This window comes from Rhipicephalus microplus, unplaced genomic scaffold, assembly GCF_043290135.1.
Source record: "Rhipicephalus microplus isolate Deutch F79 unplaced genomic scaffold, USDA_Rmic scaffold_22, whole genome shotgun sequence".
NCBI classification, from domain to species: domain Eukaryota; kingdom Metazoa; phylum Arthropoda; class Arachnida; order Ixodida; family Ixodidae; genus Rhipicephalus; species Rhipicephalus microplus.
In genome coordinates, this window is record NW_027464595.1 from 9,726,619 (window position 1) to 9,740,159 (window position 13,541).

General features: G+C 45.3%; 1 protein-coding gene across 1 annotated transcript in view; it reads left to right on the forward strand.

The window, feature by feature from the left end:
• LOC142786345 (uncharacterized) overlaps positions 1–13,541 on the forward strand; it is a 97,493-nt gene that overhangs the window by 41,845 nt on the left and 42,107 nt on the right. The window contains exons 5-6 of the mRNA XM_075883974.1: positions 4,948–5,016; positions 12,638–12,682. Coding sequence (XP_075740089.1) covers positions 4,948–5,016; positions 12,638–12,682 — 114 coding nt within the window. The remainder of the gene's footprint in view (positions 1–4,947; positions 5,017–12,637; positions 12,683–13,541) is intronic.

The window sequence follows — 13,541 nt, forward strand, 5'->3', positions numbered from 1 at the left end:
CATCGTACTCCACCACAAAACTTTTCGCATATGCATGTTCCCCTTCGGAGGGAAAAGCCTTTCCTCTTCATAAAGTTTGTTAGCCAGCACCTGCTCGCTTTAAACTGGCTCCGCATTAGACCTTTTTCCAAGACTAATTGCATAGCCCGCACTTGGAGCAGTTCTGTCGTCACGGGCCGCTGTGCCGCTCGCTGCTCAAGCACATACTCGCCGAGCAGCTCTTTATTTGCCGAAACCGACCCTGCTGTGGTCCACTGAAGCCTTTGCGTGAAGCTTTGCTGTCGACAATCTTCTGCTTTTGTTTCCGCCGGTCCCGCATGCACGTTTCGGGAACTCCGGGCAACCGCGATGCGGCCCTATTTTCGTCCGTTTCTGCACACGCGATGACTTTTCTTTTAAAAGCGGCATCGTGGTGCGCTCGAGTTTTTAGAGTTGGCCCTTCCACGCCGTCGATGCTAATGCAGTACTAGATGACGAGCTCCTCAGCACACGTACGAAGTGCCGCACATGGGAAACACGTAGGCAGAAATGGCCGACGCGCCATGCCGACGCACGTAGGGGGCGGCCATTTTGGATTTGCCGATGGCAATAGATTGACCGCAATTTTTTTGTTTGTACTCGATTCTAACGTGCATGCGACTTAAGAACTCGCTTAACCGGAAAAAAGGTGCGCGTTAGATTCGAGCAATTACCGTAGCGTTCGGTGGAAGAGGCAGCGATGCGAAGAACAAATCCCTGTTCCTGCCGACGCCTAGTGCCTCAGAGTTTGTGGCTCTGAATTATCAAGAAGTCCACGGGCCGCCCCAGAGTTCACCTGTACGTGAGTCGTCACGAGGGGTCCCGACGACAACCGTTCACGACTCACCGTTTGACTCTCAGCAGAGTTGATCTTCTATAGATTAAATGTTTGGATGTGTGGGTGCTACTTAAAACGCCCGCTTTGTCCTTATTTCTTGAACCTCGTACGGTGAAGCTAATACACCGTGACATTTTGGCATCCAGGGGACAGGACGAACTTGTTCTCTGTGGCACAGACACATTGTAGATGCACAAAAAAGAAGTTAACTTCTTTGGCGCAAACAATACGGAAAAAAGGAAAAAAGAAGGCGAGGAAAGAAACAGATTGACGCCAATTGTCTTACAAGCTCTTGACCTTAGTCTAGAGGTATGTTACCGGCATGTGTGTTGGGCTTACAGTCCCCGTGTACAGAAGGAGCTGTTACATTTTAAGTCGGCCCACTCGAAAGTGGTTAAAAGAGGAATAGTCTCAACCTGCATAGATTCAGCTCTCAGAAAGTCGTGCGCTCATAAAATGCAGGAGAGTTTTGAAAATCAGGTACGCCGTATTTTGGCTGCAGGTTACCCTATGACGCTCCTTACAGCCGTAGCTGAAGCCCTGCTTCAGAAAAGGAAAACAAGAAAGAAGGCGACATGTGAACGTGATACGTTCAGGCCTGTTGTGATACCTTATTTACATAAGGTCACACATCAACTCAAGAGAGTTGCTAACAGGCATGGGGTCTCCTTGGTATTCTCTGCGCCCAACAAACTCTTGAAGTTGTGCTCCCGCACCTGCGGTAGTAGCAAAACTGGGTGCAAAATAAAACACGGTGTCTGCTTTATTTCTTGCATCACCTGTGTGGTATATGGCATACCTCTAGTATGTGGCAGGATCTACATCGGGCAAACGGGACGTTGCATAAACGAGCGTCTTAGGGAACATGCGCAAAAAATAGTTAACAAGGTAGACAAAGGGGCACATCTTGTTGCTCACTTGCAATCCTGCATTGGATGTTCGCCACGGTTTCATGATACGATGATTCTGGGCAGGAGCAGGAATGAAGTTGCAAGACTTGCTTTGGAGGCTTATCATATTAAGAAAAGCGGAGCTGACTGTATCAGTGATACTTCCGTTTCTTTGCATGCCATCGAATATGAATTTTTGCGTACACATCTTGGTTAAGATATCGTGTTCTACAAGTGTAATATGACAACACGCGTGTACATTCAGGTGTGTGGTGTGATGTGTTAAGGTTTAGGAATTTTTCGTTTTTACGTATACGATACGAAGCTGTGCGTGCGCATGCAATGTATGTGGTTTCGGCATATATATGCGTTGCTGTGTGAAGAATAAAGTAGTTGTTGGTTTGGCGTCAAAAAAAAAAAAAAAAAAAAATTGGCGTCAATCTGTTTCTTTCCTCGCCTTCTTTTTTCCTTTTTTCCGTATTGTTTGCGCCAAAGAAGTTAACTTCTTTTTTGTGCTATGTACCAACTAGACCCAACGCAAGTTTTACATTGTAGATGCTATGGAAATACAGAAATTAAGGGAACTGGGGAGCGAGTGAGCTTGTCAGAGGCAGAGTTGAGAGGGTGGAGGAGACTGCAGGAAAATCGTCAGCGAGATGATAGAGCGGCTCAGCATGAAGCGGCGAAAGAACACGACCTGATGGCTGTTGAGCGAGAAAAAATACCGGCAAACGTGTGGCCTCGGAGCAAGCTCTAGCCAAAGCAGAGGAACGCAGCCTTCTGCTACGCATAAGGCTTGCCGAGCTAGATGCAGCACCAGCGTACCGAACGCCACCGGGAGAATGACCTGAAGTACAAGCAGTGCGCTACCCTTCCATAAATCTTCGAAAATTTCTCCTGCAGTTTGAGATTGCCCGAGACGACTTTGACGCGTACCTCAAGAGGTTCGAATGCGTGAGGACAAGCCGAGGCTGGGACAAATTACAATGGGCAATCGCCTTGAGCATGTGCCTCACAGGAGAAGCTCTGAAAGTGTATGGAAGACTGTCTTCTGACTACTGCCTAGATTATACTCATGTAAAGATAGCTCCTCTGCGGCATTTTCGTCTCATGGCAGAAGAGTATCGTGAGCGTTTCCGAGCGTCAAAACCATAGAACGGAGAGAGAGCTACACAGTTTGTAGCTAGAATTAAAGGACATTTTGATAGGTGGATTGATCTCTCGGAGACCCCGTACTTTCGATAGTCTAGTTTAGTTGATCGTCAAGGAGCATTTTTTGTCCAATTGTATAAGAAGTTGGTCACTTGCTTCCGCAAAGGGAAATGCTCCACCTTGGGTACCTCTACCTAAGCAGCTGATGAATTTATAGACGTTCAGCACCAGAAAAACTTGGCCCCGTATATGCATGTAATCTGCAAATGTGGTCGAATGACTATAGTCTTGCGTGTGGAGAGAGTGAACAATTTATTTTATGTTCTCCGTAAAAAAATCGGTGGATGGTATTCTGGAGGCACTGCGTTAGAGTGCCTGGAGCGGGCAGCGGAGGCGATCGAGTGCATCAAGTCAAGTCACATGTGAGACATGAGCGTCACCTGGCAGCGTTCTTAAAAAAAAAGCGCGTGACTCCGAGACGGGTGTTTGCGCCCGTCGCAGAGGTGATAAGGTTTAGAACGCAAGGCAACGGGTTGGTGCCACCACCATCCCGTCTTAGCAAAGCGTTAGAAACTCCCCGTTCCGTGCAAGCGTTGCATGGTCAGCGCTGCGTGATAAGTGCTACGGTTCTAAAAATTGCTTATGTATGCCTTTTCTAGTAAAAGATGTACATGCCAGTAAAGGATGTACATGCAGAATATATACGTGTTATGGTGCCCCAAACTTGCGCAATAGTTGCTTATTAATTGACAATTGCACAAGTATAAACGCTAAACCTTGAGCAGCATTGGTGGGCGCTGTGGATGGAGTCGGCTGTTTCAAGTACCGGTGCCGTTAAGAGTGGACAAACAGACAAATGTACAGACACAGACAGACCAAAATTTTTGGGTCGAAAGCCCCCAAGAAAGGCTATCGTCTTTAAAACTTCTTCTATTTTCATAAGCATGCGAAAGTGCCCGGTACTGAGAAGCAAAGCTTTCTCGGTGATATGCAACCTGTTATTGCAAAATGCACCGTGTGCAACAGAATGGGCCACACAGCTGTCAGCTGCCGATCCAAAGTTCAAACATTTTTAGAAATGTCATCGTCACAGGCATGATACGATGCGGTGTCTGGAAAAAGGACCATGGCAAAACCAAACTTTTTGCATTGTAGATAACAATCAAGTGACACCCGAAACAAGGTAGCAAGAACATATTGGGCTTGCTGCTTTTGAAGGGGTTGTCATAAGCAAAATTGGGGAAAATGCCTCTGCTAGTGACGTTATGAGCTTGGTGCAGGAGGACTGCGAGGACTATTGGCCTGGTGTGCGATCTATGGCGGAGCTGCGAATCGGGCTTGTATGATGTCACTTCGAGGTTTTGTGCACTTTTGAGGCGCGGCGCAGTGTAGGAACCACAGTCGTGGTAAAACTCAACAAAGTAGTAGTTCAATTGGTTAAATTGTGTGTGGTGGTTATTGACGCTTTCATAATAACCATGGGTGTCTTGGTTATATTGTGTGTGGTGGCTATTGATGCTTTCATAATAACCTTGGGTGTCTGCTTTTAACGCTCATTTTAAAAGCATAGCATTTTGATTCTTAAAACTGCGGCCGCTTGTCTCCGCGGCAAGTGCTGCGCAATGGTGAAGTACTGCTCTGTGCCTCTATATGATCACGCACCCGTAAAAAGGACGTTAACTTTCACTACTATTCCAAGTACCCGATGGGAAAGAAGTGGATAGTTACACTCGGAAAAGGGAAAGCACCCCCCACCCCCCTTAATCAGTCGTGCTTGCATCGTTACTCTGCTTGCGTTGGTACTTTACCTTTTGCTACATACTCGCTGACCCTAATTATTTACCTACTGCATTGAGTATTGCCTTTTTCTACACCTAAATAGAGCTTTATTTGATTTGTGTACGCAGATGGAAATACTGCACCATTTACTAATAGCACATTTGGTTACATGAAGTGTATTTTCGTAACTCACTGTGTTAATTACTTGTACGAAAGTCCTCGTGGGCTCTTCAGAAAAGCACTATTTCTAACAAGTGGTCTTTCTTGCAGTGTCTGCTGGACTGTCTCCAACGTTTACTCTCTTGCCAGGCATGGACACAAAGATGCGCTTGCGAGAACGTGAGTGATGGCAGTTTCTCCTATTATAGGGGCATTTCTCGTAGCTGCCGAATTTCTTAGTACTAGACAAGTGTGACTTATCTGGCGAGGAGACACTTGTATATCGCTATATTTCATGCCCTATAATAATGCGGATACACTAGGCATGATGCTAACTCATCCGGGTACTAGAAAAGGCTACACAGACGGTGGTGGTAGTGAAAAACATTTTCTAATATATTTACAGTGAGAGGTATGGATAAGGCGAGTCTGAAGCTTCTGCACATTCCTCTTGCTGTATAAGTAGCACACATTCTGCTGCTAAATCGGGTTTGGCTCGCCCACATCGTCAATGCATCTAGAAATGCACATACGCAAACAATGTGAATCGGGAGTGACATTTCAGTTGTTCAGTGTTCATCTTATAATATTATATTACGAGAATATTTTTTGCGGAGAACCAAACAGCGCGTTGGTGGCCGTTCGCTAACCAGTCATCGCAAGAACGTCATGTTCCTGTGAAAAATTGTCGCACTAAAAAGGTGGTGCTTTCCAAGAAGATCGTCGCAGCTTTGCCGCAAAGGCAAAGCAATGAACGTGATAGCAACAATTTGAAAGGTCACGCACAGAATAGAATGCAGATCAAATTGTGCCCCACTTTTCTCCCGCGCAAATTACGCAAAAAACCTACTCACAGGTACAGATGCACGCAAACAGGCATCTGAGTTGTTACTTCGCTGTGTCTGCAGAGTGTGCGCTTTTCGAAAACTGAGATTCGGAATGATTGTAGTGACCTTGGTGCACCCGGTAATTACAACAAAATCCTTTTAGGTAAAGCCCAAGGCCAGCCAAGGCATACGATTCTCCCCACTGCGAAATAAGGGCGCACGAGGGGGCATCATTGCTCCCCTTCTCTAAGCGTGGCGAAGTACGCAAAAAAGATGAGATCGTGCGCCACCGCGCGATGTGGCGATGTGCGCTCATTGCGCCATCTTGCTAGCAATGCTGAAGACACGATAATTTCCCACGGGATGCCCATCAGTAGTGGTAAGTGGTAGATATAGATAGTGTTGTTTGAATGTTGAAGGACGTGCTCCTCTGTGGCTCAGTGATTAGCGCCTCGCACTCGTGATGCAGAGGACCCAAGTTCGATTCCGCGCGCCTTGTCTTTTTTTGGATTTTTTTCTTTCTTGCATCTTCATATATATAGATACTTGTACATATATGGTGAGTGACGGCAACGCCAACGCCGGCGGAAAAATCCAGCCCAAAGTGTCCATATAATTGCTATCGCAATAATATAAAAAAAAAAACGAAGGAATTTATGCAAAGTGAACAATAACTGGTTTTTACCAACTACTTTCCACAAGTGCTTGAGTCTCATAATAATTAAAGCTGTATATATTTCAGCAAAGCAGACAGCAAAATTATTGCAAAACTTATCTTATTCCTAAAGGTCTTGGTATCGGGAAACAGTTGGTTCAGTGATACGATGTAGTTGTCGAAGTTGTCCGTTTCACATTCCGTTGTTGGAAATGGTGGTCGCGGAAGACAATCTGCGTCAGCGTGACATCGACCGCTTTTATGGGAAACCATGAAGTCGTATTCTTGTAGACGAAGTGCCCAACGCACAAGCCGACTAGATGGGTCACGCAGATTGACCAACCAGCAGAGAGAATGATGGTCTGTCACAATGGTAAAGAAGCATCCGTAGAGGTAGGACTGGAAGTGCTGCACTGCGAGGCATTTGCCCTGTGATGGTGTAGTTACGCTCGGACTTGCTTAGCGAGGGACTTGCATACGCTACGACCTGTTCTTTGTTGTCCAAGTGTTCAATCAGGACAGCACCTACATCAATACTGCTAGCGTCTGTGTGAAGTTCCTTGGTAGCCAGAGGATTGAGGTGTGGAAGATTTGGATGAGACGTCAAAAGAAACTTCAACTCGGATAAAGCAGACTCACATTCAGGGATCCAGTCAAACTGCGGCCCTTTCTGAAGCAGGCACAAGAGCAGGTACGCAATATTGTAAAACTGGGAATGAATCGAAGGAAGTGTGAACAAAGCTCCAAAAAGCTGTGCAGTTCTTACATCAAGTGAGGTTCCTTGAACGCCTCCACTGCGGCAGTCTTCACGGGATCCAGTCGTATGCCTTTTTTGTCCACAAATCATCCAAGGACGAGTCTTTGGCGCTCTCAAAACGATATTTCTTTGAGTTGAGCACCAAGCCTGCTTTGCTTAGGCAGTCAAACACGAGACCGAAGCATGTGTTATCCTCACAAAAGGTGCACTTGAAAATTAAATGGTCTTAGTAACACATACCCACTTGCCACTTCAATCCACGTAGAATGTTGTCCATGAAGCGCTCAAAAGTTGCAGGCATGTTGCATAACCCGAATGGCATCGCATTAAATTCAAAAAGTCCATCTGGTGTGGCAAATGCCGTTTTCTACTTGTTTTCTTAGTGCATTGTAATCTGCCGGTATCAAAAAGTAAGAGCTCGATGAAAGACAGTCAATAGTGTCAATTCGCGGGACTAAGTATATGTCTTTTTTTTTTTTTTTTGGTGATGGCGTCAAAATGACGGTAGTCAACGTAATATCGCCATTTCCCATCCTTCTTCCTCACTAGACTTACTGGAGCGACCCACGAACAACATGATTCTTGAATTACATCTTTCTTGAGCGTCTCACAAACCTATTCATTGATCACTGCATGTTCCGAAGGCAATACACGTTATAGTTTCTGTCAGCGATGTCTTGTCGATGCGGTGCTTCATACGAGAAGCAGGGAATGACGGTGGAGTGTGTAGCTGTGCGAAATCGAAGAGACCGGCGTGTTTGCGCAGAATACTCCCCAGTTCATTACGCTCGTTGGTGCTCAGTGGCTTATCGATCATAGCCATAATGGTGTCCCTGGCGTGCAGATTATGGCAATGGGTCTAATCTGGGAAATCAACTGCTCTCTGAAAGGATGCCAAAGGAGAATACCTGATGTTCATCAATCTCTGGAAGTTTCGGACCCTCCGGCAGCACTGTCGGTTCATCAGAGCAGTTGATCACCCATAAACCAGTACGCACTTGCGTATTGGATAGCATGCAGTAGATAATTGAAACAGTCTGCTTTGTGCAACTGAGAGCCCTGCCGCGGTGGTATAGTGGCTGAGGTACTCGGCTGCTGACCCACAGGTCGTGAGATCGAATCCCAGCTGCGGTGACTGCATTTTCGATGGAGGTGAAATTGTTAAAGGCCCGTGTGCTTAGATTTTGGCGCATGTTAAAGAACCCCAGGTAGCCGAAATTTCCGTAGTCCTCTACTACAGCGTCTTTCATAATCATATGGTGGTTTTAGGACGTTAAACACTACGTTTCATTTATGCAACTGAGATGAATGGGCTCCATGGTTGCGTCAAACGTTTCCTCACTTGCAGGGGAACAGGCAACAGGGACACATTTGCTGACAATGGCGGCACAGTTGTGTCTACGAAGAAGCAAAGGACACTTTCCTGACAGTGCGGAATCTTCATGAATGCAACTGGGACATACAAGTCTACTGTAATTTGTCCTGCGTGGGAATCGACAGTGACACCACATATCTTCAGAAAATCCAGTCCAGAATGACTTCATGCGTAATACAAGGGAAAACAGCAGACTCTGCAACAAATTTCTAATACGCCAAAGTAACAGTCATAGTGCACGCACCAACAGGTTGTAACACATTCCCACTCATTCCACAAAACGTATCAGCACGGTCTTAACGAAACATGACTTTTTGTTCAAGGAGGCAGGTGAACACGAGACTCATCACTGACCCGATAGCACCTGTGTCCACTAAGGCTATTGTTGGTACACCATCGATAAGCACATAAACCTTATTTTTAAACATGGAAGCTAAAGGGGATATTTCTGTTGGAATCGAAGACTGTCCAGAAAGATCACCTTCAACGGCCACTCGGACTGGTTTTCCGGAGAAGGCCAGAAGTGGGTGTGCCGAGGAGACGGTGATCCGTTGATGCGCGGGGTAGGAGGTGGTGTCACACTGCGGTCAGAAGCCAGAGATTGGTTTCGTAGGGGTCCTGGGGTCTCATTCGATGCACTTCCTGGGAATGCCTGTGCTCGTGTAATGTTAGACCGGTTATATCTCGGCAATTGGTCGTACCTCGGTAGCTGCCGGTAGTTGCAATACCTGGTAGTGTGGACTTAAAAGCCACAGTTGTAGCAGACTAGTAAAGCACACTCGGTGAACCAATGCGCAGACCGCTCAGTTGTGAAGGGTCGGCGATCAGCTTGCTGAATTGGGGCTGCCCGCCTCTGAGTGGCAGGGCCGAGCTGAATGCGTTGGCCGAAATTCTGCTTGGACGCAAATGAGTCATGACGTGGCCACGGAGTTTTAGTTTTGTTGATGTCTTTCATACATACTGATTGTTGCAAAGAAGCTAATGCCGCCGTGTAGTAAGGGCTAGTCGGCGTAGACCTGTGCATAGTTGAGGCGGTTGATTCTTGACCCTTGCACTAGGCCATGACGACTGTTGTCAATGGCAGACCAGCAAGACGACGGCTCCGGTTAAGTTCAAACAGCTGTGGCTCTGTGGTACGTATGTTTTGTACCCAGCACCTCCACTACTCAATTATGTCCAAAAGAAGGGTTTATTTTATTCAGAGGCGACGTAACATCCGCCGTCTTGACTCTATACACAACCTCGGTCTCCGTCTGTCAAGTGGTGCTTACAGAACATCACCTGTGCAAAGTCAATACGTAGAATGCAATGAGCCCCCTCTATGTGATCGAAGAGCAATACTAACCTTATCATATGTTTTAAGAATAAGGTCGTCGCCTGAACACATCTATGCCACTTTCTGAAAGAATGTAACCTGGTAAATAAGCTTTAAAATATCATCTTTTCTGTGTCCTTTCCTGAAAGTCTTGTGTCTGGCGCAGCATAGCTTTAGCTGCTTTTGCGCAATAAAAACCAAATTAACCTAACCTAACCTGAATATCATTAAGTGTTGTGCACAACAGAAAGCAGCAAAACTTTCTTCGGTCTCGGCAGCTGATCGCGAATTGAGTGTTCTCTGAGTGAGCGCGGCATCGAAAGTTCGTCGGCACGAGGTAAACAACTGTTGACCTGGACTTGGTAAACAGCTTATTTCAGAAATGTTCTTCTTGTCGAGTGTGCCGGGGACAGCTGACTATTGAATGTGACTCAAGTGAGTACGGTGTCGCCGTGAAGCTATAGCTTCGCTGCAGAAACTGCCAGGAAGTTCGTTCAAAATGGAGTTCGTGAGAAACTGCGGGGAAGTTGGTTCAAAATTGAGTTCACGACGTGTTGGCTGTAACAATAACTGCAACCTGTTTGAGATCAACGTTCGCCTGGCACCTGCTGTGCAGAGCACAGGAATTGAGTTGATGACACTGAACGACACCTTTACCGCTATGGCCGTTTCACACCAAGGTCTTCATACTTCATGCTGGTAGGTCTTCATACGATCTCTGTTAGAACCCACTTCCCCGCAGTTGGTACTGCTGGTAGGTCTACGCATGAAGATTACCAGCAGTTCCTAAAAACAAAGCTCCAGCCAGTAGCAACGAGAGCTTGTGCCGACTCATATGACCAGTTGTGCCGCAACAGTGATGAGTGTCTACAAGGACCTTAATTTCGGCAACCCTGAAAATATTGCACTCTTTTTATGAAAGCTGGCACACAAGAGGACACACCTCACACATTGGAGTGGCCTCTGTAGCAGAAGCCAAATGGACGTAGAGGCAGCAACAATTTTATTTCAGCACTCACTTTCGCTTCATAGTCTAACCTTGCTTTGTGATGGTGACAGCCGGTAATAGAGTGCTTGCTGTCAACGAAGCCAAAGTGTATGGCTTCATTAATGTTCAGAAACAAGATTGTGCGAACCGTGTGCAGAAGAAAATGGGGACTACAGTTGGAAATTTTGTGCAGAAGCACAAAAGAGACGCCGGCGAGCGCATGAGTGGCAAGGGTTATCTCACTTGTGACCTTATAACAAGACTATGACTGTGCTCTCAAATCCCATTCTGGGAATGTGGACAAGATGCACAAGGCTGTGTGGGCTATATATTACCATGTGACGTCCACTAGCGAGCAGCCTAACCACAGCTATTGTCCACAGGGCCTCGAGTCATGGTGCATGCACAATGCAGCCATGGAAAAGAATGGGCCCATGCCAAAAAGCAAGTACAACTCGCCAGAGGCTGTCAGCCATGCGCTGGACCTTGTGTATGAGAGCTTGTCTGACAAGAAGCTCATGCGAAGATGTGCGAGAGAAAAAACACAGAATGCAAAAAAATGAGGCATTGCACTCTGTTATATGGAGCCTGTCACAAAACGACAAGAATGTGCTGTTGAGACTGCCGTGGCAGATGCTAGCTTGTATGCATTTCTATCTGGGAAACAAGGAGTCTAGTTCACTTATTTTGCGTGAACTGCAGTAAGAGCCAACAAGCCAAAGCAGCCAGCGGACTGGCAAAAAGATTACTACCGCCGTGCATCTAGCGCGAAGTGAAAGTTCTTCAGTGGCATTCTAGGCAGCCACAATGAAGAAGCACGAGCATGAGCTTGGTTCAGATTACTCTCCTGGGACTTTCTGAAGATCCTAATTATAAGTTTTGTGGCGGCATATTTATTTTCGCAAGTTTTAGTTATATGCGTTTTTCTCAAATAAAGATTTTTACAAGGTTTAAATTCTGGAATGAACACTTTGTCGCCAATACTCATTCATTGTCTTTTTTTCTTCCTTGAATGCTATAGGATCAGCAAGTGGGAAAAAAATGATGATAAAGTATTTTAGGACGGAACATTATGAAATCTTCTAGAAATCAGCAACAAAAATTCACAGCTAAGAGACTGCGAAAAGAAGACTTAATAACTTTGGCTCAAATTCAGAGACAAGCAGTAAATTTCATATTTGCACTGTTTGAACAATCAGGAACATGCCTGCTGAACGTGAGCTATTCGAATGCAATACTTTTTAACCAAGTCGCATCCCGAATTCATAAAATAAGAATTGTTGTAACTTTTTTTTTGGACTGGTGTAAAAAAAATGCAATTACGTGTTTGAAATCAGTATACAAAGCTGAATATTCTCTGAAAATTTTGTGTGTCAAGTGTCAACAGTAACAAATTTTGCTTTCCGGACACATGCCAAAGACAGTTACATAAAACTCGTTTCTCTGCAATGAAGTTGTTATAATAATAATAATAATAATAATAATAATAATAATAATAATAATAATAATAATAATAATAATAATAGGTGATCTCATGCCCCTTCAGTATTAATTGTACCATTTTGGTGGGCACAAGAAATGCATTGAGGCCATCTCCATGGTCGCCACACCACTTAAAACAGCAAGTAGCTGGCAATAGAGACCACAGCCGCTTCGTTCTTATAACAAGATTGTATATCTTTCTACAATTTCCCTTTATCTCAGTTTATTTTACTCTCGAGTGAAACATAGACCTACTGGTCTTGCAGAAGTGCATGACTGTTTGAGCACTTAACACGCAACAGGGAAAATGTTGAGAAAAGTCCTGTGCACAGTGAAATATGCTAGATATATTTGGATGAATAGACTTGGTGTAATTTTTTCATTTTGTCTGTATTTTTCTAGGAGGCCTTCAGCCCCGTCAATTGAAGGAGTCCTCTACACAGACATGTAAGCGTTATATTAATCTCATTTGTTTAAGTAAATATTTTATTATAGATATAATGCATAAGAGAATTTTAAAAAGTCATTTCAAATGGCGCGGCATCACCGTTGCATGTGACGCATAAATATTACACAGTCAGTTGTGATGGAGTTGACAAAAAGTTGTTGCCTGCAAGAATAAATGATTGTCCTTTGCCTGTTTCAATGGCAAAGCTGTTTAGGTGAGCTGTGGTATATGCAGTCTGTTGGTATGTTACATGTGGCCTTTACAAAACTATCACCCTGAATGGGTTGGTGCTACAGAAATTGGTCTGATCTTGCCACCTGTCCATTACTGGATGGATGGATGCAGGCCGCTGCCACGTCAGAACAAAAATTCCAAGTCTGTTGCATCGGGGGCCCGTTGGACTGCCCATAACTCTTTGAGTCTGGAGCTGGTAATAGCACCCTTCCATTTGGACAGCTTGGTGACTTCAACACACCAGGGCTTGTGTTCAACACACTAAGGCACCACCAGGGCTTGTGTTCTTAGCTGTATGATACAGGCCATGATCATGGTGTAAGAATATGTTAGGTGCTGACACTCGCTGCTCCGCACAAGGGGAGGGTGGGGGCAGATTGCGTACGCCGATGACCTTCAGCTACGAGTAGTTTCCATCATGCGACTACCAAGTGGTTCTTAGAGAGAAAGGAAGAGAAAAGTGAGCCCCGTAACTGTCAGCTGCAGAGAGCGACACCTCAACAGTAGCTCACAAGGAATGGGGGTGAGGAAAGATTAAAAGAATAGGATTAAGGGTATAGAGAGATAAAATGATGCGCTAGGCCAGTGAGTGAGGACAAATCGAGGGGATAGGAGAGATAGGAA